The 24629-nt window shown below is 43.1% G+C and overlaps 1 protein-coding gene across 4 annotated transcripts in view; it reads left to right on the top strand.

Moving 5' to 3' along the window:
* LOC108926322 (carbohydrate sulfotransferase 8-like) overlaps positions 1-24629 on the top strand; it is a 122401-nt gene that overhangs the window by 10048 nt on the left and 87724 nt on the right. For 3 of the 4 annotated variants that reach the window (XR_001965472.2, XM_018738951.2, XM_018738950.2), the window contains exon 2: positions 12298-12497. Coding sequence is in view for 3 of the 4 variants with exons in the window: in XM_018738950.2 (XP_018594466.1) it covers positions 12298-12497 (200 nt within the window). In the remaining variant the exon portion in view is untranslated. Of the gene's footprint in view, positions 1-6369; positions 6416-12297; positions 12498-24629 lie in introns of those variants that run through there. The other variant, XM_029253478.1, reaches the window with a different exon arrangement.

Below are 24629 nucleotides of genomic sequence, written 5' to 3'. Positions count from 1 at the left end.
GAAGCAGTACAGGTGAGGATGATCTTTCCTCCATCCGTTCTAATGAAAAATTTGACGGCGTGAGCATGTTTGGCAGTACAGAACTTGCCGAAGCCTTGCTGCTGTCAGAGGGGTCCGGCAAATTATAAACTGTATAAATATATACAAGGACTACTCACAAAAAGAGGCTCTAGGGTTCAGAGCAAATGCATTCCATTAGTAGCAATCGCAGAAAGGATTTTTTTTAAATAAACAAAAAAGCATTCGATTTGCACTGTAATTCAGAACTGTAAAAAACGTGCGGTAACCCAAGCGAAGAGTTTTCATTGTTTGTCTCCCTTTCTATCACCGTGTCTGAGAACCTTGGCGAGATGGAGCCATGTCCACTTGTATTGACTGAGTGGAAGGGGGCTGTATATCACTCTACAGAATTTATTAAGGCTGTGCAGGGACTGACAGCAAGAGGCAACATTTTTTCTTCCCCCCCCCATGAAAACTTCTTGCATTACCGGTACGGCCTTGATGGCAGATGAGACGTCGCCAGTTGGGAGTCTGGTCGATTGCAGGGAAATGCCTTCATTTCTAGTGTTGGTCCAGTGTGATTCGGGTACTGTGTTAGTCAACTTCGAAGAGACATTCTGTTTGGAAATGGACTGACCACAGTGCATGTTCTGTATTTATAATGTATAGGTATTTTCTCACTTCACAAATGAGGGGGGAAAAAATCCAATATTAAACAATTTATGCAAACAGATAAGATGTTTATATACACACACACACTGTCTGAAACCACGGCGAACTGGAGCCTAACCTGGCAACACAGGGCCCAAGGTCAGAGGGGGAGGGGACACACCCAGGACGGGACGCCAGTTCGTCACAAGGCACCCCAAGCCGGACTCGAACCCCAGACCCGCCAGAGAGCAGGACCTGGCCAAACCCCCCTGTGCCACCGCAGCCCCCAACTTGTTTACAGCTCACTGTTATTTCATTCATTCATTCATTCATCCATCCATCCCTCCTTCCCTCCCTTCCGCTATCCAACTATCTATTTTCAGATACTGCTTATCCAATTCTGCATCACGGTTATTTTATTCATACAATATAATTCCATAGTGTGTACACCTTGCAATATTCCAGGTTTCAGTGACACAACCCACAAGATATGTTTTGACATATCTATGCCAAGGTGATAGATAGCTCAAAGATAGATGCATATTTTTTTCTGAAAGCAATATGTCATGTCAATGAAATTGTTGAATCAGAACAATGATTCTTTCTCTGTGCCTGTGTGCGCCTCAATTCTTTTTCATCTGTTTTTGTGTATTAAGGATTTAAAAGGGCAAATTGGCTAAGTTGCTGCTGTTTATTCAGTTCAACAGGGAAATTCCACGGAGCTCAAATAAGTGATTGTGTGACCATTGAGTTTGCAAAATCACTGAGAATGAAAAGTTCCCTTGTGTGCCTTCAGGTAATGCAAAACAAATTAATCACACATATGGATGCATATCATTTTAATTTAATTTTTTGGTTGATTTTTATGAAGGAGGTAATGAAACAAGTTTTTTTTAATGTCATGTAAACCTTGAAATTTGAGTGCATTTCTGATGATTTTTACAACATCAAAAATATAACAAAGGAAATGGTATAATGGCAGAAAATAAAATTACTTTCAAAAGCAATAACACAGCTGATTTTGAGTGCTGTTCAAGATAACAGTGGCTATAAGTGATTTCTGTCCATCCACCTTCACTAATTTTTAAATCTCGTAATGAAATGAGTGAAGGAAGTATCCCAAAAATGACTCTCGCCTAATGGAAAGCTTAAAACTCAAATTATTGTTCTTTCAAAACTGGCATATTCCCTCTCAATTACTGCTGCCTGCTTTCAGAAGAACCCTTACATGTGTGATGCAGAAATTATTTTTGGGATACTTCAAATGTTTTTAAATCATAATGGACATCACAGAAGCAGCTGTAGTTCAAAGATTTTCTTTTCCTAATTATAGTTTCCTTTTTAAAAGAAAGTCATAAGTGACTTAAGCTTCCGAATAAAACTAGTGGAGGCAAACCACTTTCAGAAATACTAACATTTCAACTATAGTTTGTTGGAAATAACTGAATAAGAATATACACTTTCAGTTGTAAAACTGTGTGTTGCTTTGTTTTTTGTTCCCCCAGCTGAAGAAAATAACAATGATCACTTAATTTATCCCTTGAATTATATGGGTGGCATGTCTGTAAGTGTTGACAGCTGTAAGAATGAGGTAGGGTTGCATCTAACGGAAAGGATTTATGTCTTGAGATCATCGTTACTAAGAGGCTTCGGTTTTCTGGTAGAGTGCTGTGTGCTGAAAGTATACGTTCTACAAATACCTTCAGCAATCCAGGCACAGGTGCCGCACATTTAGAATAAAACTACCCTCCTGACATCCACAAAAGACCTTGCAATCAAATGTAATTAAGTCATTAAGTTTTTTTTTTATTAAAGTGGAATTTGCTAATTTTATGCAAGAGGTTTTTTGTATTAATTTACAACCATATATGACTTCTTTTTTTTTTTTTTTAAATGGTTTAAACAAGGATGAAATAGGTTATTGGCCTATCGCCACCAGATCTGAAATGCAGGCGTGTAATTTACATGGGAAAACGAGGCTGTTTATAATTCTACAGAAGTCTGTTTGGATTCATGCATTTTAGAATATTTTCTGGTTACTACTTAGAATGTGAACTATTTTTTTTTCCTTAGTTTACATTAAGCCTTTGCCAAAAACTCACTCTGCACCTTGTCTGTGATATAGTTAGAAGGATAATTTAGCTTTAAATTCAAAATTGCTGTCATCTTATTGTGCTGCTGTTTGTTTTGCATTTAGACGCTGGGTTTAAAACCAAGAAAAGTCCTGCTCATACACAGGCAAAATTTAAAACAAAATACAAGCCCCTTTAAAAACAACAACCCAGTTTCATCAGCATGCTGACAAGCCACAGCACCAGCAGCCACGTTTCTGGGTGCTTTGTAAAGTTAACAAAGTACGTGTAAATTTATTTCCGTTGTGGCAGTCGGTGACGCTGGTATGATCTTTGATTGTTTGACACGCTTCTTTTCAGACAGGTGACGAGTCATCGGCGCCGGTGCAGAAAGCGTTTGGCGACTGCCGCTTGTAATCCACGTGGGAAGGTTCACAGAGCACGCGGCGTGTCATTCATTTCGCACGCCAAGTCGACACGTACGCGTGTTTAAAGGTGCCTTTAGCTGCTAACAAGTTTAACTGAGCTTTACTCGGTTGCATGACCTCCAGATGCCTTGGAAGCAACCTGTTTTTCCAGGCAGCGTACACTAATTCAGGGTCAATCTGCTGCTGCCCCTCTGTGACTTTCGTTACTTGTGTTTTTGCTCAGCGAGAGATTCCTCCCTCTCCGTTTAAGCCATCGAGAGACGAAGCTAAGGTAAAGGATGCCCCGGCTATTTTACTTTGTCGTGGTGCATCGGCTTCCAAACCACAAACACTGGAGCAAAATCGGTAAAAGGTCTGAAGCCTCAAGCTCAAGTACTGCAATGCTAACAAATTTTTTCTAGGTTTTTGTAATAGGCCTGTCTACTAAGAATTTTTCTAATTCATAGTATTCCAAAAGAGGAAAAAAAAAAAGAGAACTGTGGGGAAAACGTCCAGATTAGTACATGTTGTCAAAACGAGTGTTTTAACTGTGTTGGTGGGAGGTTACTTCAAGTGCAGTTGAAAACATGAATGAGATGTATACCATTTTTTTTTTTTATTATAAAAAAAACCATATTGACGAATGAGGCTTGCTTCCAAATCCGTCCCTCTAGGGTACTTCACTGTTAAATGCTGCATGAGTGCAATTCGCCAATATAGTACCAAGTGCCTTCCCTCAGTACTCCTCATTTCTCATCCCCTAAAATCTGCAGATGAAAGCACAATTAATAAGGCAGACCTGTCTGGGGGTTTTTCCCCTGGAATTTATTTAAACAGTGATCATGCATGCAGACGACGTGAAGGAATTAGTGTCTCGTTTCCCAAGATCACGCAGAGCCAGACTCTTTCGCTAGGACTGAAGTTGCGTGAAACAGTTGACGGTGTTGTTCGCTATTGTTTCACTATAGCGCTACAGTAGTCATTTTATAACAACTGCATCAGAGGATGTGCACGGGTGGCGTTAACGGGGGCCTGGTCTGTCCTTCAGCGCAAGGAGCCTTCATCGCTCTCCTCTCGCGGCATTGAGAAACGCGCCGTCATGCTGTGCTGACGGAGGTTATTGATTTTGTAGTGTGTCTTATATCTGTCATAGTAATCCGCATTAAGGCTGGACACACAGCCGTATATTGTGTGGGCAGAGCAGACGAAAGGTCAACGGCGCTTTATTTTAAGGCTCTAAATGAAAGCTGTGCGCGGGGACGGCTGGAACGGAGCTCTCTTTAAATATGTAGAGCGCAGCAGTTCACATGTGTTGCTAGATGCCCTTTTCTAATGGCTGAGCAAGAATCCAGGCACGGAGATTGACCCAGGGGAAGAGTTTCAGAATCCACCGTTTTGCTCATGCCACATTGTGGCGTAGCGCCAGTGCACTGAGCACGTGACATTGTGATGGGCATTCAATTCAATGGCCGGTGGACTAAATGCACAAGGGATTCAGAAACTTGCATTTGGTTGCTATGGTGAGTGAAGCCAACACTCCAGAGGTGTCCACCGAGAAACGCGATCTTTATCCATCCGCCGTACCGGTGTGCCGAGCTCACGGCCAGGCGTTTATTTTATATTTTCCAGGTTCGCGGTTTCCTACAGCCCATTACAATTTATTTCATCCCGCTGTATCAGTAGTGATTTGTTTGCTAAGTTCAGTTGTCCAGAGTTCTAAATGTGGACATTGTTCTTTCAACACATGAATGACAGTTTTAGTGTTGAATTCGGATCCCCTTATTTACCTTGTGCCTTGTAATAAACGTAGTGTCTCAATTTGTTCGTCTGGAAAGTGAGGATTTTACGTAGTCCCTTTTGATTAGGTTCACTTCAGATGTCTTTCCGAACTCGGGATGCATGCAAACGATCTAATTTATGGCTCAAAAAGTACTAGTATTCAAATGACACCAGAGAAAGTGTTAGAGGTGAGGAAGGTCGATAAAATCAATTTTAAAAATTACAGCGTAAATCCACAATCCACACAGTGGCTTCACAACATAATCTATTTGTTGTTAAGGGAGCTCTGATTGAATTTAATAGTTCAAGAAAAAAGCCTTTTGATTTAATTAAGTTGTAATGAACATTAATTATGTTTGGAGCCGTATTAATTTTAACACACGTAGCTCACAGCCTGCGAGAACAAATTAACACGGCTATGTGGAATAACTCGCAGTTCGGCGAGGAGTCGCTCCGGTCACGTCCACCGTACGTCGACCCCGATTCGTGAATATGCACAGTTGAAGAGATTTATATGTTAATAAAACACGTAATATAAAAATACATACGAAGACATGAAGTAGGCCCGGTTCAGGGACCTCAGCAAACACAGGGATGTCCTTCACTATTTTATTTTTATTTACGGGCATGGCAGCCCGTATAAATGTGAGTCGGCTTGGTCTCGAAATGCCACAATAAACTCGCGGTTCAGGGCTTCCGGAGAGAGAGCGTGATTGAAAGCAAGGCCATCGCCGAGCACGCACCCTCATAACAGCAAGGGTCCTTTCAAACGGCAGTGTTTGCGTTATTAAAGAAAATGACAAACTGCATAAACGTGATGCGCCAAAGCATGTACACAAAGCAGCGGTCCCAGTGCCGTACTTAATTAGCGGGTTTCCAGTTAATTGGATTTGTCACTAATTTCGAGACCATGCTTTAGAGTGCAGAAACCATAACCGCAGATTTAAGACGCAGATGCTCGCGTGCGTTTTGTTGCTCAAGGGGTGTAAATATAGAGTTATGGTTCTCTTTACACGTATGAAATCCAGCTCTTCGATGAATACAGTTTGAAGAGCTGTTAATGAGAGCTTTTTTTTTTTTTTTTCCTGAGTCACGAACATCGTCCTATTCAGTCTAAGGATGGCCCCAGAGGACATCTTGTCATCGCAGGGTTGGGTTTTTTTTTTTTTTTTTTTTTTCCCTCTTTTGCTGCAATGTTCAGCCAGCGGCCCGTCCGAGGATCTCGCGTTTCTCCAACCTGCCATCTCAGCGCTCCATCTGCGGAGCGCTGCCCCCACCAAAGGGTCTGGCCGGTGGCAGCAGGTGTTTTGATACTGGAAAGATTAGTTGCATGTCAGAGGGCACAGTTCCATGAGCTGGTGGTGTGATGAAACAACCCGGCCCCGAGTCCAGGGGGAAGCAGTCACCAAAGATAAAAAGGATCCGTGGGCAGCGGCTCGGGGGGGAAGCAGGTGTGCCGGCGTGTTTATTTCCACTCGGAGGAGATATCCGGGAGCTATCGGCAAGGTATCGGAACCCACCTCCATCACCCCTCTCATGCTTGAGTTCAAAAGAAAACTAGAAACTGTGCATCTGTGCCTTGCCTAAGTGAAGGCCAGTGATCCCTGAAGACACTAGAAAGAAACAGACGATGCAAAGAGTACAAATCTTTTTTTTTTTTCCCTCTCGCTGTAAAAGGAGGTGTGACTTGTTGTAAAAGACAGACTGTTCCTCGCTTCATTGTGGTCTATGGACATTGTGTACTGTGATTGCTCTTGGCTTGGGGGGAGAATGCTGTAGTGCAGCATATGCTGCACATAAAGAGGCTGTGAAATCTCTGCTGTCTTGGTTTGAACTGCATTTTCAATGTAGCCATGCTCATACATTACAAAAGGAACCTGCATGAGAACATATCAGAATTGCGGAGGTGGGGAACATAGATTTAGGATGGAACGTGAGCCAGACTTCTCACGTTGAACAATGCTTCTCATCACTAGTCCTCACATACCTTGGCGTTTCCTGCTTTTTGTCTCGGCTGATTTCAAATTAAGGCCTAGGTAGACCTGTTGAAACGAGAAAGCGGGCGTTTCAAATGCATTAGCGGAAGGCTTGATAAACGTTTGTGTAAGAAAACTGTTTTAGGTGCTCCAGTCCAGCATTTACGGTAGTTTAGTTTAATAGTTCCTGAAACGGACGCAAAGCTGAATATATTAGCATTGAAAGTCACTTGGACTAGTCAAGTCTTTTAATTGATGGAGGGCAAAAAAAGAATAGGAATACAATCACTGTAACGAGAGGTTCGTTGAAATAACGATTATTGCACTATTGTTTTAAGAGAAATTATTTTGCTGTCATTCATTCCACTTTCGTATGCGTTCTCCAGCGGACAGAAATGCAGTTTAACACAATTTAGATTGCTTTAACATAGTTTGAATCATTTTGCGTTTTTAATCCACAGCTAAATATACCAAAATGAATTGAGGTGGACTGTCATAAAAAGCAGGGCGCGCTCGGTTACGCACGGTCCGGAGTTGAGAACCATTGCCTTACGGTAGCACAGCTCAGTGCACACTGGTGCTTTTGTTCGAACGTTTCGTATGTGGGCGACGGATGAGGAATGTGAGATTCAATGGCTCTGCGACTCATGAGACTCGTGACCCAAGACCTTTATATCGACGCAGTAGAATATCATACACTCTGATCCTAACTGAATTGCTGTGGAGGAGTACTTTTAGCTCTGTATAACTGTTTACAGGTACATAAAATATGGTGGATCAATTCATTAATTGAGTTCAGCAAGGACATGAGGCTGAGCTTGGCATTGCACAGCAAAGTTTAACACAGTACTTAATAAATAAATAAAAAAAAAAAAAAAGTGTGCATGAGAGTGAACAGACCATGACCTTCCAGGTTCTGTTTTTATCTGTGTGCTTTTCTTTTAAAACAAATAAAAATGGAAGCTCATGGGATTCAGATTTCTAGCTTTTTAGTGTATTCTCAGGTTCCAGCCTATCAGTAAACTTTAAAATGTCTTATTTTGTATGGTTTTTAAAACTATAATAAGAGTAGTCCACAGATGGAGAGAAGAGAAAATGAGACTTGGCGAGTTCATCCAGATGGGGTCCTGAAAGGGTTTCACTGGGGAAACGGAGATGGGGAGAATGTGAAGTATTTCCCAACATAAGTCAGAAAGATCAGGGTAATTACTAGTGAATTCTGGCTGGATCCTTTGAAAAATATCTGTGTATCACAGAGGCCTTCGTCTGAAATGTGTATTTTAAAAAAAAAAAAAGTTGAATTTTTTTCCTGTGATTTTAGAAAGTTTTGTCTATACATTTCTGAAAATCATTATTTCCATAGATCAGTCTTGTTTTACATAATATTAAATAGATTAAGAACATTAATAAAAATGAGCTTTTATATGTATCTTGATACCTTTCTCTATCATCGGACACAATAGGTGTGTAATTTGCTTGAGACTTTCATGTCTGCAGCTATGTCTCCTCTTAATGTAATGCATAAATTGTACTTTTGCTGACATGTATGTCGCTTTGGACAAATGAGTCTGCTAAATGAATAAATGTAATTACCAGTTCCATTTGTTGCTTCAAAAGAAATCATTTGTGTAGTAGAAAAACTGGAATAACTTTCAGTGGGGTGTCCAGATAAGTGTTGCATGATCGTGACTGTGGACACAGCTGCTGCTTTCAGACCCAAAGGTTGCAGGTTCACATCTCAATGCAGCTGTAGTACCCTTGAGCAAGGTTTTTACCCTAAACTACTCCAGTAAAATTAGCCAGCTGTATACGTGTGTAAATAATTGTAAGTCACTTTGGAGAAAAGCATCTGCTAAACGACTAAAAGCGATGTTACCTTTTGACCCGGAGCAATTGCTGTTCTATGCCGGGGGGCGTATTTGCTCTGTATCGGTGTACTGTCAATCTGTATGCTGTTGGCACCCTGTGCTGTTCGTCTCCATCTTCTCCCTCCGCTTATCCGGGACCGGGTCGCGGGCCTGTGCTGTTCGTAAAACCAATAACAAAAGATAAATACTGCAGGTACAAAAATAAGTGAACCTTGAGTTACATTGGTTAAACCAACTATGTAAGTACACACACACACACAAAAAAAATCTGAAACCGCTTGTCCCATGCGGGGTCGCGGGGAGCCGGAGCCTAACCCAGCAGCACAGGGCGTAAGGCTGGAGGTGGAGGGGACACTCAGGATGGGACGCCCCGAGCGGGACTCAAACCCCAGACCCACCGGAGAGCAGGACCTGGTCAAACCCACTGCGCCACTGCATCGCCAGTATGTAAGTAGAAAATTATAAATAATTATTAAAATATTAGATTTTTATTAAATCTTAATCAAGAATAATGACCATCCCTACAACATTCACATACTTTGAAGCAGCACTGTATATTTCCTAAAACATGACCATGTATGCATACAATATAGAAACTAAATAAATAGTGTCAAAAGTAGCTGTGCATGCTGCATTGTTGTTTTACCCAGCAGTTCAGGCAGCCTGCCGGGAAATCATTTATATGGTTGTAATTATACAGACAAGTTAAATTATGACCCAGTGCAATTGTAAATGAACGGCTACAGAGCGAAAAGAAAGACTTCCTGTATTGTGTGCAATAATTATAAAATGCTCGGATGTATAACGTGTATGAATAATAAAATATTTTAATTTTCCCCCCCAAGTTATTACCTTATTGAGGTCTCTGAAGCAGGTAGGTTGAGAATTTTAGACTTTAAGTGCTGACCTCTCAAAAACATCCACAGCGTGCCAATATTTCAACACGTGGCAGCGCTTACCGTTCATTGCAAACCAAGCAGCTATTCGTCTGCGTAAATCACGAAAGCTTTCAAAATTATTGTATGACAAATGAAGCTATTCAGCGAGAACAGCATTTTTAAGCACGTAATTGTGTGCAATATATTCTGTAATGTAGGCATTCCTTTGTCAGATGGATCCATACCCATTGGCCTTTACCGCAACTACTGTGTGACCGGTGTCTTTAATGAGCTCAAACACACTGCTGAACTTTGACACCAGACAAAGGGACTCGCAACAAAATGAAACTCGTATGCACACACTGGTCTCAGTTTTAGTAGTTCATATTGGAAAAAGGTCAAGAACGTGCCCTCATTTCGGGTGCGATGTCTTCTGAAAAAGAGGCCGGCGGCCAGAAAGTCGATAAGTTAGCGGAGGCAGTGGGATTCAAGACACGCAGGTTATCAGCAAAAATACCGTGAATAGTTTCTTACTGACAGCAAAGAGCTGAAGTGGGGAAAGCAGATATGGGATCGTCAGAATATACCACCTGCAAAGAACGTATTTTCCTAATGGTACAAATTAAGACCCGCAATTAACAAGCGGCGTTGTTGGTACAACTGTATTCATAAAACATCCCATTCTCATTGATTTCACTCTTGCTCGGTACCAAAGTATTTTTCCAAGTCGTAATACAACCCTGTCCTCGAAGGCTGTATATCACTGTAATGGCTCCAGCTGCAAAGGAGCACTTGTGTGCTTTGCTGAGCCTTGTGAACTCAAACCTCACACCCAACTCAATCCCACTGTGTGTGTGTGTGTGTGTGTGTGTGTGTGTGTGTGTGTGTGTGTGAAATAAAGGATTTGCCTTTTTTTAAAATCCCCATGTCAAACGTGCTCTTAAACTAGGAGGATGTATGCCGTGACAACGGCCTGGTTCTCTTTATAGTGGGACCCTAACTCGGAACTTCTGGGTTCAACTAGGTTTTTAAACTCTGTAGGCTGGGTATTGGGGAGGAGAGGAATCAAACTCCTGAACTCGGTCTCTGATCCTTCTCTCTGTCTCCTGCTCTGGGGGGAATTACCTCACTGTGGACAAAACGGTTCTTAAAACAGGTCATATTGTCATTGGACAGGGATGCGTTTTATGTTGTGTATGGCATGTGTATGTAGGTGCACAGTGGTACATGTGCCTATAGTGTTGTACTGAGTGCATCTGTGTACTATTGTGTATGTGCTGAAGCTCTGTTTCCCCATGTGCCATGTAGGCAGGTGTATAAGGGCACCGCTCATGACTGAAGTCCCCAGGTTGCTCCTCCGCACTGCGGTTCAGGGCCTACAGAATAAAGTTCTTTCCCAGGTCTTCTGCAACAGATGAGCGTAGAGAAGACACGTTAGCTCTCTCAGACCCGGTGTCTAGTCCTGGGCACACAAGGTGTGATGGTAGGACTCATTGTTCCACAGATGCTATTCAAGCGAAGGGTAAAACGGCGTTTCTTGAGGGTGCATCCGCATCATCTCCTCCTGGCGGAGTAAAATCTTTCGAAAATGTCCACTTCCTCTTGAAAGCTTGCTTAAAGTCTACTGAAACCCCAAGTAACCTCCATTCTGTATTAACGTGCGCTCTTTTGTAAGCTGTACAGTTGCGTGGAATAGAAGTGTGGGCTGGGCAATTAAATAAAATGCGAGAAATGAGCTGAATGTTTTTCCCACCCCGTTTTTTAGCCTTTAGCAAGAGACTCGCTTGTTTGCGGAGGGTGGGTTGTCTTTTACATAAAGGTCACATCTTTCAAAAGCGGGGATACGCAGACCTGGAATGACCTTTGAACATGATTTCTCTCTCTCTTCGCCTACACCATGTGCCCGTCGCTCATCGAAACGCTCCTCTTTCCCTGTGTAGGAACTCTGTGTGCGCCGAGCAGAAGATGCTCTGACGTTACCCACCCGGAACTGGAATGCACGGCTTCCCAGTAATGACACGCCTCGAAAGAGCAGTCGCATTGCTATCGTGCGGCGCACGCTGGTGTGTAGGTGTGCGCAGGTGTGTGCGGAACGGGGCGAGCTGTCGCTGCAGCGTGTGCAGGATTCGGGGTCCCCGTGGCGCAGGCCAGCTGATTCCCACAGCAGGGCGCACCTGCCGAAAGCCGTGCCCACAGCGCCCGAGGAACAGATGCGCGTCGCACCTCGGGGGAGCCGCTGCTATGGAATCAGCACTATATTAACCAATAGATCAACAGCTACACGTCACGGGGTGCAAGACCGAGCAAGCTAACGTACAAAGCAAAGCCATCAAACTGCAGAACTGGGCTCGAATTCAGCCGCAGCAGCCCCAGAGTACTCGCTGGTGAATTATTTTGATATATAATGTTTGGAGACTGCGTCACGTGCGACACAAAATATTCTGGTTTCAGATACTCGGGCAGAAATACTCTGAGATGATACAGTAACCATGCTTTGAGAGTTTATTGCTCTGTGTTCTCCTCCCTGTGGCCATTAATTGAATCAGTTCAGCGGTTACATATGTTGCGTCTTAAAAATAAAGACGTTGGATCTACTGTTCCAGTCCAGATATTGCTGGGGCTGAGAGACATTGTGATATTAATGTCTTGCTGCAACTGTTCTCCAGGTCACTCTGGCAAGCCTGGCTGGAGATGGTCTGGGCAGAATGTAAGCTAGCAGAAGCCAGGTGCAGAAGACGCAGACTGCGGCCCATGGTCATGAAGCTCCCTTGCTCCTTGTGGTTCCTGCTGCTGTTTGGAGCTGGGGGCATGGTGCTCTTCACACACCTGCAGGACCTCTCCGAGACCTTCCAGCAGCAAGCTCCAGGTCAGTGATTTGCTCCTGCTTCTGGCTACTGCTGTGATTTTTTTTTTTTTTAAAAAAATACTGTTTTTGTGCTCCCTTTATCCAGTCCACACGTAAAGTCTGTAGGTATGAATTATGAGAAATAGGAAGTGGGTAGAGCGCTTTACATGGCAAAACGTAAATATGTGAGTACAACATAATTAAGAAAGGATTTTCCATGTAGGCCTCAAATACAATGACAGGAAGAAGTTTTGTGGATCTGCCGTGCTCCCGTTCAGGTTGTCTGCTTAACCAAGGAGATCACATCAATGGCTGAAGGACATCTCCTAAACCTCCGTCGTACTCTAGAGTAACCCACTTTGTTGAAGCTCTGAAGGACGCCATGGGGTTGAATCCATCCGGTTCATAGTGTGCCCTGTGTCATTCTCGTTGCAAGTCGTCCATATCAGGCGCACTGTTTATAGTCATGGGTTCCGGTGATAAGACAGTCCACTTGAAGAGCTCAATCTCAGATGGTTCTGTTGTTCCACTGATGGTGTGATACACTCATGAATGTTATCACTGGCAACAAGTGAATGAACCTTTGCTTAGCCACCGCAGTTAAACATCCTGGCTCTAACATCTCTTCAGGGAGAAAAGACTTTGAGGATATAAATATTTGCTTTAGTACAGATGAGTTCGCTTGGCTAATACTGTTGATAAAAACTAGTGTGTGGATATCACGTTTTTCCAAATTGCTTCACATGGAGCGGATGTGTGTTGGCCAGATCGAAATGACTAGCAATGGCAGCAGTCGTCTGAAAATTTTAACTATTTCAGGTTGTGGGTTTCATCCCTTAGTCCAAAAGTGAGCCAGTGAGTGAATGAGTGTGTGTGACTGCATGCGATGTGTGTACCTGCTCTGGACCATCGTTTACATTTTACACTTATTTAAGAGGCACTTTTCTCCAAAGAAACTTCCAACGAACTCCATGTAGTGTTATCAGCTCACACACCTTATTCACCATGGTGACTTACACTGCTAGATAACACTACTTACGCTGGGTCACTCATCCATACATCAGTGGAACAGTCTCCGTCACACTCGCACTATGGGGGAACCTGAACCACATGTCTTTGGACTGTGGGAGGAAACCAGAAGAAACCCACGCTGACATGGGGAGAACATGCAAACTTCACACAGACTGAGTGGGGATGGAACCCATGTCCCCTCTTACCACCCAGGAGCTGTGAGACATCAGTGCTACTCGCTGTGCCACCCAAAATTAGGTAAGTGGTTTCCAGAAAGTACATGATAGATAGATGCAGTTAATTTTTAGACCTGTCTTGTAATTTAAGCCGAAGTTTGGCTTGCTAGAGTTTCCAAGTGCATTATTCTAACGAAAATGGCAAGTGGAAAAACCTAATAATGGAGATTCTAATGGGAATATCCAAAACCGCCATGTGAAATTGGTTCAACGAGTGAATTACATTTTACTGATCAATTACACAAGGAAAAAAAAAAACCAGCATTAGATGGTGTTACACAAACACATCTGTTTGAATTTAATTTGTGGAAACCAGTGCACCCAGAAATTGCCTCTTGAGATTGTATGATTACTGAAATTTACTACAGAGTGTTTTCTGCGGAGCGTTTACAGACGCTGGTGTTTATTTTTTATCTGCTGGCACTAAGACAACTTGTTTCTGCCTTGACTGATGATGCATCACAGCAATGCTATTCTCCCAAGGTGCTGTGCTGTGGACTGCAGGTGCTGCCTGCCTCGCTCATCTGTCCAAGTCATTTGTTTTGCCTGACAACAATTTCTGGTCCCAGGACTTAAAGATAACACACAAATCTGAGTTGGGGGGTCCGTTGTACCAACAGGCAGTAGACCTGTGTAACGGCTATACAAATACACACACGCACCGCCAAAGAGGGGAAAAACATATTTGAGTTGTGGCAGTTCTCCCTAGTTTCACCAGCTGGCATGGCCAACCTCTGAAATGCCCGAAAACAGTCTGAAACAAAGCCTAAACTTATGTTTTCCAGGTCAGGCGGTCTTAGGTCCCATCAAGATTGAGGGGACTACTGTCAACCCATCAACTCCCATACGACGATTTGGTTTGCATTTAGTAGTACTATGTTAGTTTCTATGAACATCTTATAATTCTGTAGAAACGTTGATATTCCAGTAACACGTGACATTAACAGTTATTTCGGTGTCCAGTTTCAAGAATACAGTAAACTTGTCATAAGGTTAGGGTATATATTAGTACAGCTCTGGGATGTACTGGTGTCCCATCGAGGATGTACCCTTATTAGCCTAGGACCCTGGGTTTCTGGGCAAGGCCTGCGACCTTGACTTTGACAAGCAGTTAACAATAGTCACTGGGTGAGTATATATTAATAAACAGGATCTTGTTTAATATTGATAAAGAATCATTTATTCATAAGGAATCATTTATTCAATTTGGAGCCTACATTGACTCAAGAAGCATAAACTAACAAAATTTGGCAGACTGCTTTCATCCTTGGGAGATCATTTAATTGCAGTATTTTTTTAACATATCACGGTAGAATACAAATGTGGTACTTCAACAAAATTACAGATGTATAACTTTCAAAGTGCCTTACTAATTACCTATAATTAAATAAATTTGAGTATACACTCAAACTACATTTCAGACTGATCAATGAACTACTTTAAGATTCCTCATTTAATATCAAAAGTATAAATCATAATTATATGATTTATTATATTTGGGAGCAGAACTGGTCTGACCCCAACCCTCATTTTCCCATAAGCCCTGTTTGTATTGTATGATTTTTCCATCACGAAACATTTTAAAGGAATGTATCTATTGAATTGCAACAGAAACAACAGAACCCCAATTTGGTCAGGATGCCAAACCTGCCCAGTAATCTGTAAACTTTCACTCAGCTGCTGTGTGGAAGTCATACCTGAACTGATTCCAAAATACTTGGACTTCGTTGTCAAATGGTTGGCCCAGATTAGACTGGTTCACTGCCTGAATGTTTGTTTATTTAAATAGCTGGGTGATTTTACCGGAGCAATTTATGGTAAGTATCTTGCTCAAGGATACTCCTGTCAGAGATATGATTCAAACTTGCAACCTTTGGCACCGAGTGCAGCAGCTTTAACCACTATGTTATGCTGGTCATGTTAACTTTGGTTGAGTTCCCCCCCAAACAGATTACCGCTTAAGTGACAGAAATATGTAAGCATTTTAAACAAAAAATATTGAAGAAAATTGAGATTAATGGCACAGTTCTCCCCCCCCCCCCCCCCCCAATACAGGTCATCTGCATTCAGATTTTAATTACATTGAGTGTGATGAATTAAGTTCACTATAACAAAAATGATTCTTGCCAGAATTAAATGAATAACATATATAAAGAAGGCATACCAACACCTTAAAGGAATTTTTGTATATTTTTGGTTTTGCCTCCTCACTGAGAGTTACGTCCCTGTGGCTGTTTCATATTAGCATTGGGAAGGCAGGCAACTACAACTCTGGAGGGGGCAACAAAGTGAGGTCCACCTTGTACCCCCCAACCGTTGAGTTCTGCTTCATTCTGGTCTTTTGCTTCCGTCTTGGACTGTACTAGAGGAAGGCAAATTGAGCACGTACGTGGTAGTCCTGTCATCCCGTTCTCTTCGCAAAGTAAATTACATGTGTCTTCATACAGGTTAATTGTGAGATGGTTGCTATGAGTTGATGGGCTGTACACATTTGCGTTCAAATCAAGTGGGGAGAGTTCTACAGAAAAATATGTATTGGGTCAACAAGTGCTGCTGCTAATCAGGATGTGCAACAGCATTAATATGCTTTCTTCTAGTAATTTTTAATTTTTTCATTGGTTTTTGTATTGAGCTCACAGGAAACTTCCAGGTGGGTAGAATCTAAGGTTTGAGCAAATGTAAAAGCTGTCCTGAACTGATTCTCCCTTGACATATAATTTGGGAAAAGTTAATTATTTATTTTACATGCAATGTTCACCCCAATGCTGCAATACAGGAGAATCAAATCTAAAAAGTTCTCTTTTATAGTACCCTAAAGAGTATATACTGTAGTGTGGCTGTTACCTTTGTTGTTACCGGGGTGGCATACTGGCACAGAAAGTAGCGTTGCTGTTTCACAGTACCGGGGGGAGGTACGAGAGGAGGTGGGTTTGATCCCTTCTGTCTGTGGAGTTTGTATGTCTTCCCTGTGTCTGCCTAGGTTTCCTGCCACAGTCCAAAGGACGTGCTGCTCTGGTGGATTGGTGTCCTAAAGTCACTCGTAGTGTGAGTTACCGAGGAAGGGTGTGTTTTGCCAGTAGGCTAATTTTACAACATGGTGTTTGTTGCAAAAGGCAATTGTTAAGCTGAACTTCTTTTGCTAAAATGTTTTCGTAAATGTTCACATAGCCGATTTTTGCGAAATGCAAGTTTAGAGGCTGAACTTCGCAATTAATGCTTACGTGGTTTAAATACATAGTGTGCCAATATCTGTCTAAGAGGTTCTAATTGTTTTGGCTTCTTTACTAGCCATTCCTTTCTACCTTGGCCACCATGCAGTGACCTCATTTGAATGCAGGGCAAGAAATAGCTATAGCAAAGTAATTTTCCACATCATTAGGTACAATTTACTTCTGATCTTTGGGAAAGAAGCAATCCTCCCTCCTTGGATTGTATGAGAACATGAAAATATGTGAAATTTAATATATTGTGACGTCATGTGATGCAAGGCACTAGTCCCTGTATCTCTAATACGGTCCATGGACCTTGGGCCACGCACAGTGCAAGACACCATGCAGCAATCACCAGACCCAAGATTATGTGTTAGTTTAGCAATTTAAGGCATCCGAGGGGTGGCAAGAACCAGCTGGCTGGACAGATCATCTTTATTTCTAACGCTTCACCCTCATCCAGGCCTGTGACCTGTTTTGTGACCCCATCTTTAGATTGCCTTTCATCTCCCCCTTCTGTTTCAAGGCATTAGTTCACAGTCTGGAGTAGGGAGCACTATACCTCTGATGCTCCTTAATCAGCTGTCTACACTTCCAGTGTTGTTGTTTTTGCCCAGAGCTACCTTATTTGACGTTATTATGCTTTCTCCCGTCTCACCAGATTCTCTGAAACTACTTGTGTATGGAGTGAGCGAGGTCTACTCCATCTGTATTAATTTTCTTACTAGAAACTCTTGCTGAAATTCTACTTTTGTGCCCTTGCATGGATATGCAGAAAACAATTATAACGAAAAACTTATTAGCTATTAAACAACGGGGTTCTGAAAAAATGCATCAAAAAATTCTCCAATGAGATGGAAAAAAAACAAGATTATGCTTAATAATAGTGAAAACAGACACTTTGATCTTGCTTTTCAGTGTAGTGTGTGAAGTTGAAAAGCTTAATTTCAGTTACCACCAGGCAGGGTGAAGCTCTCCATTGAAGATGAGATTAAGCCCTCTCTGGAGAAAGTGGCTGCGCTGGGTGCTGTGACAACCTTCCCCCATTCGAGGAGGAACACTGAGCCGTACCAAGAAAGGGGAAATCAAAACAGGACATTGTTGGAACACAATATTGATCCAGCAAAGAAAAGCAGCTTTTTGAAATCTCTTTGAAGGTTCTTATCATTACCCTTCCCTTCACGTTGCAAGCTCAATCTGCCCCTCAGCGTAAGGGTCTCAGCACAATGACTGGGGTTTCAACCATTCCGGTAGGTCGGGGGTGTGTCCTTCTGGTTATGCCACTTGCCCTTCATAAACCTGGATCTTATTCAGCATTCCATCTAAACCTGTCATTTTGTGAGATTGATGTGCCTTAACTGGGGTTTCAGCCATTCCTGTAGCAACCGGTAGGTCGGGGGTATGCCCGTCTGGTTATGCCACTTGCTATTCATAGACCTGGATCCTATTCAGCATTCCATCTAGACCCTTCATTTTGTGGTAGTGATGTGCCTTAACCAAATCTGAAAAGCATATGTTTGTACTCAGTGTTCCTGCTGTCAGGATCCTTCGTTCTTTGGATGCTTCTGTCTTGGTCTTTAGTCTAGTTAAAACATGCCAAGTTAGTGCCAAAAATATTGGCACTCTTTTTAACAAGTAACCCATATTCTCTAACAATTGACCAAAGTATTTGATCACCACAATTTTTATTTAACCAATTTAGAGTTTTACCAGAAAGCATGTTCAAAAAAAAAGGATTTTGTCATGCTCACGTGTTTTTTGGCAAGCTGCAGTTGGGCTTTCTTATGCACACATCTATGTTTACAGAAAACATATTGAAGCCTTCAAAGAAAAACACACATTCCTTGCAGTAAAACATTGAAGAGGTTCAGTGATTCTATGGTTGTTTTGCTGCCTCCAGCATTTGGTCACTTGAACGTGTGGATGGCATGATGAAATCAATAGAATGCCAGGGTATTTTGGAGTGCAGTGTTATACCCAGTGTCAGAAAGCTGGGGCTTTGTTGAAGATTCATGGTCTTACACCATGACAGTGACCCCCAAACACACTTCAGAAAGCACCCTGTGAATCGTGCAAGACGAAACCCTGGACTGTTCTCAAGTGGCCAGCACTTCTAAATCCCATCGAAAATGCATGGATGAGATCTGAAGACAGCTGTTGGAAGAAGGCACCCTTCAAACCTGGTAGAATTACAGCAGTTTGCGCAAGAAGAGTGGGCCAGATCACCAGTATAGAGGTGGAAGATGCTCATCAATGGCTATAGGAAGGCCTGGAATGCAGTTTTGTCCAAAGGCTGTGCTCCCAAATATCGAGTCAAGACATTTATTATTTGATTTAAAGGGATACAGTAAGTTCTGCATCAAGAACAGGTTCTGTAACGACAACGAAAGCAAGAATTGTGGCGACCAAATACTTTGGTATATTTCAGCTTATTTTATTTAGGGTGCCAAGTTTTTTTTTTTTTTTTTTTTTTTTTTTCTTTCTTCTTCTTCTCCCTCGTCGTGACTATATTGAATGAGAGGAGGAGCAGAGTTAGTGCCTCTATTTGTGTGTTCCTTCGGATCTTTCTGCCAACTCCTCTCTTTTTAAATCTCTTCAGATGCAACTACACTGCTTACCTGGAACGCTACAGTCAAGCGACAGATGGGTAGCTGTGCAGTGACAGAACTACATATCCTGTGGGGGTTTTTTGCTCCACCAATACATGTAATTCCCAAATTATCTCTCTTTAGTACACTTCATTCTGCTGCAGGGCAGAAAATGGTGTGAGGTTTCCAACCGGTTCTGTCAGGAAATGATATTTTGTGACTTCTGTAAACAAGGGAGTCACGGTGTCGTTGGTGGAGCTGTCTCAGCGTTGAATGATGACTGCTATCTGACATCTATTCAACACGACAAGGTCCCGGCTGTCAGGATCCCAAGTCATTACTTTATTTGTCGGACCCCAATCTTTGGCTGTCTCTGGAAAAGTGCTCTCAACATGGGACCAATTAATCAGGACTAGATTGGCTATCAAAGGCCCCTAATGACTTATCAGCATGAAAGTACAAGTCCAGCCTCTTTCAAACAACTGAGATGTTATCTTAAATGTAAATGAAGAGGCTGCTGCTGGATTCCTCATGTTTCGCTTCTCCACATACCTGACTGACAATAGATCAAACTAGGGGAAGGTTAACGGCTACAAACTAAACGCAAGCGACAAAATGGCCGTTGTACTCTTAAGCGCAGCTGAAGTTACCTGCTTAAGTACTGTAAAATATCCAACAGAGTAACTGAAGATTGGAAACTAGGTGGGTCCATTTCTTTGAAACCACCGTTAAGTAAAGGGATGACAGAAAGAAGAGAATGTAGGTTTAGTAGAAGGAGGCACGGTGGGTTTGGCCGAGGCCTGCTCTGTGGTAGGTCTGGCGTTCGAGCCCTGCTTGGGGTGCCTTGCGATGGACTGGCATCCCGTCCTGGGTGTGTCCCCTCCCCCTTTGGTCCTGCACCCTGTGTTGCCGGGTTAGACTCCGGTTCACCGCGACTCTGGTCAGGACAAGCAGTTATGGACATTGTGTGTAAGTTTAAAAAACAAAAATGGATGTTTTTTTCCTCCCATCTGATAACAACCACCACTGTGCTGTCAAAGTTGATGTTTAGTGGGATATGGAAAGTGTTTGTTGCTGTTAGTGTGCTGGCTCTGTCAGAAAGCCTGGCTCTAAGTGATGCTCGCACCTGCGTGGAAGCGCCACGACTCCTCAGACAGAATTCCCCAGCAGGCTCGAAACAGGCAGTTAGAGGCAGACATTGAGAGGCATTCAATGAGGAAGACAGGTTAATGTAAACACTCCTCGCAGACACACCCTGGGATTTGAAAGCAGAACCAAGTAGAGAACAAAAATGATAAACAGTAAAGGGCTTCAAAGAACCGAAACATCAGAAACTTTCCCTTCCGTGGCAAAACCAAGGAAGAGACTTGGAAATAAAGGATTTCTTCTTGACTTTCATACTGGAAATTGAGTCTGTGGGGTTTTCTCATTAATGTTACCTACATTTCGGTGAAAATGAATCTGCGCTTTAGAGGCATTGTTCAAAAATCTGACACACACAATGAAAATGTACTTTGCCGCATTAGTTCCTTGTCAGCGGCTGCTTCTCCGAACTCTTCCAAGTTCATGTATTTTGTACAGTGTAGAAAGTTAATTATAAAATAGTTTAAGGGGCTGCCAGCATTGAGACTGACTTATACAGTATATGTGTTTTGTTGCAATAGCTGAGGTTTGGCTCAAAAAGATTCCGCCCGCTTCAACAACGGGAAAGCAATATGGCTAATTTCCATACATAGATGACAATTTGCTGATTTCTCCTCAGTTAACTGTTCAACTAGCTCCAAGGCCAGATGTGCGCTTGTACCATATTTTGCGGTCACCCAGTCCTCAGCCTTGTGGCCTGGTGTTTCATCCACACACTCTGCGGAGTGGATAGAAGGATGGAGCTCAAGTGTGTGGGCCTATGAAAGGGGCTGGGGGTGCGTGGGGGCTGCAGAGCACCACTCCTCTTGCTGATTTTTTTTGCTCCTTTTAGAGGAATTCCCCCCCCCCACAGAAAAGGCTCAACTCCTCCATCGCTGAAAGTGATAAACTATCAAGCTCCAAATACGATCTGCTGACTGCCGGTGGATGTGCTGGTGTTGTAGGAGCAGACTGACCGATGCCTATCTACGGAATAGCACTCGGAGATAAAGAAAGCTGTGGACTGGCACACATCTAAAGCCAACGTCCACTTCTGTGGAAAATTACCAGGTAGTCAATGAGCAAACCCCGCAGTAAGCTAGCAGGATAAAAGGAAAGATGGCATCAGAGCCTGGATGGTGATGACAAAGCCTCGCAGGCGGGGGCTTCGGACTGCCGCTCTAAACTTTCAGCTGCCACTTTAGTCGTTCCGAGACCGTGATCCGTGATTGCCACAATGCTGGCTCTAGGAAATAATGTTTTACATCAACGATTTCCACACTGTCAAGTGGCCGGTTGTAGAATGAGCCGTAACCTACGTTTTCAGCAGCGGAATTGTGTTGCCATCCCAAAATGATGGTCCTTTTATGTCTTTGTTTACTAGAAAACTCCTTTCAATGGTTCTGCTCCCAGCTAAAGTTGTCAGAGATGTTTATAATTGCATTTTGTTCTGAGAGTCAGTGTCATTTTACAGTCTATACTGAAGAAGCCATTTACAGTCTGAGCAGAACACATTAGTCAAAGAGCAGACGGTGAGACTGCGCCCCACTGAGTGTTCACCTTTTATTTCAGACAGGGGCAGGGGGAGGGCCACATGGGGAGATTCCCCTGAGGATCTGAACCTATCGATCCCGCATTCTTGAAGTCCATCTGTTCAAACGATAAAGTGGGACACAGGAACTGCACTTTCGTTGAGTCTCTCCTTTGTCTCCTTTGTGTTGGCCAGGCCGCGATGAACGACAGGCACTATTCGTAGGACAAGGCTGTGATGGCATAACCTGTGTACTTCACATGTTCCATGCGCACCTGCGCTACCTGGATAGCCTAGAATCTGATGAATCCTCAAGGAAGAGCATCTGCTTTCTGCATGTGAGTTGCCAGTGTATGATTTTTGGTAAGGAAATGCAGCTTTGCAGTACATTACTCAGCTGCCAATTACCTCACTCTCTATTACTAAAAGATTACAGAATGAACCCAGAAATGTAATATGAAGATTATATGCTGACTACACAACTTAAATCCATTAGGTCAGCCACCAAGTTAACGCAGCGATCATACCCCCAAGCTAACTGCAGTTAAGTAATGAGCCTGGAGATTAGTGCCAAAGTAGGCTAAGTTGGTTCAGTGGCCATGTTTCTACGTTCTCCACCTCGGGGTCCTTCCAGCAGAAACGGAATTGGTGTCTGGAGCCCTTGCCATGATTCCACTGAGAGTTATCCCTGAAATTACAAAGCATATGTTTCATATAAATTATTACTCATGCTCACTAGGTGCGCCCCCCTGCCGCCCCCAGCTAGACTATAGCTCTTCAAGGACATTCGTTTCCAGCTGCTTTGATTTATCCCGATTTATCCTGGGAAGCCCTTAATATCCCTGGAGCTATAATGTCAACTGTGCAGCAGCTCTGCACATGGGCAGTCTTTCCTCTCCTCTCTATTGACAGTGCTAAGTCTGCGTCTCCCAGTATCTTTGATGTGGACACCAGTCAGCACCGTAAAAGCCCAGTGATGATGTAGCTGGTTTTATGCATTATTCAGCTGGTCTCTGCTATACATGAAGAGCAATTTGCAGGGCTTTCAAACTGCAGCCAAAAAAACCTTCTTTTCAAATACTGTGTTTGGACAACTCGCTGCTGCAGCAGCAGATGAAGTGGGATCCATAAGTGAACAGCACACTAAATTACTTCAAAACAAATTCAGCCGTTTTCCTCAATTCATCCATTCCTTTGATGTGCGGCATACAGTAAATAGAATTCTGTGCTGCCAAACACTTCCATATTTTTAATTTTTTTTTAAACTGGTGAAGGTGAAGACAGGCCAAGAGTGACAAAGACATACCAAGCAGAATCTGCTGTGTGAATTCTTTATTAACAGCCCGGTAACATTATACTGCAACTGACACAACATCAATAGCGTTTCTGAATCAAAATAGGGAAAACAGGCGAAGTGTACTTTTTAAAGTAATCCGATAACTGAGGTTTTTATTGGCTTTGTCTGGAAAGCCGTCTCAAAATGAAAACCTTCTTTTATAGCAAAATTTGACTTGTGTTCTTTAACGGACCACAGCAGTTCTAGATGTCCTACAGTCATTCATCAAGTTAAACTAGTAATCTCTTGCTGTACGAAGGGCACATGGTTAAGTTAATCAGTCAAGTCACATAGGCGGTAATTGGACCCAACACTTTGATGTTGACGTCTAGACCTGTGTACGACTCGTCAAATTTCTGTTTCAGTATGCATGGAGTTTGAGGTCAGGCTCATAATATGCACAAGGTGTCGTCTATTGTCACGGCCTCACGGCGACACTGCTGGCACGTAGACGGCCGTTCCATCACCCACACGTCAGCCGCTTGCTGCAGGACGCAGACATGCAAGTGACGACGCATTAATTAGAGGCCGTCGAGGCCAAGAGCGACAGTTAATCTCTTGACGCTCTGCTCTCGCGGACGCTCCCGCCAGACGTGGACAGCGGCTGCTGACTGTTGGCTGAGAATCAAAATTATGCTCACGCCACTCTCTAGGATAGATGGTGATGTGCTTTCTCTAATACATCAATCACCACGGGTCTCTGGGTCCGCTCGGGGAGATCAGTCGCGGAGGAGGGCGACAGCCCGTGCCGCCGCAGAAAAGTTGAGTGCGTCGAAGACGGACTTTAGCATGGTGCAGCTCACTAGTAGGCAGCAGCGGAGGGCAGGGAAGAGGCCTTGTGAATACGGGTCTCACTTGCAGTATGTCAGCGTTAGTCAACATTCCATCTCCGTCTCCATCTCCCTCGCCACTCCTTTGAGCTGCGCTATCTGAGAAACCATGATAGCGAGAGCAATATCTCTCAGCCTGGACCGGATGGCTGCGGTGCGGATCTAGTTACGCTTCACTCAGCTTCTCTTTTATCTCTGCAGCCGAGACAGGCTTTCACTATCCTTATATTAAACCTGTCGATACAACGAGCAAATGCCTTTGTCACAACATTTTACCCAAAATCAACAAT

This window comes from Scleropages formosus, chromosome 7 (genome assembly GCF_900964775.1).
Source record: "Scleropages formosus chromosome 7, fSclFor1.1, whole genome shotgun sequence".
NCBI lineage: Eukaryota > Metazoa > Chordata > Actinopteri > Osteoglossiformes > Osteoglossidae > Scleropages > Scleropages formosus.
The sequence above is the reverse complement of the archived record's forward strand: the minus strand, read 5'-3'. Positions and strand labels throughout refer to the sequence as shown.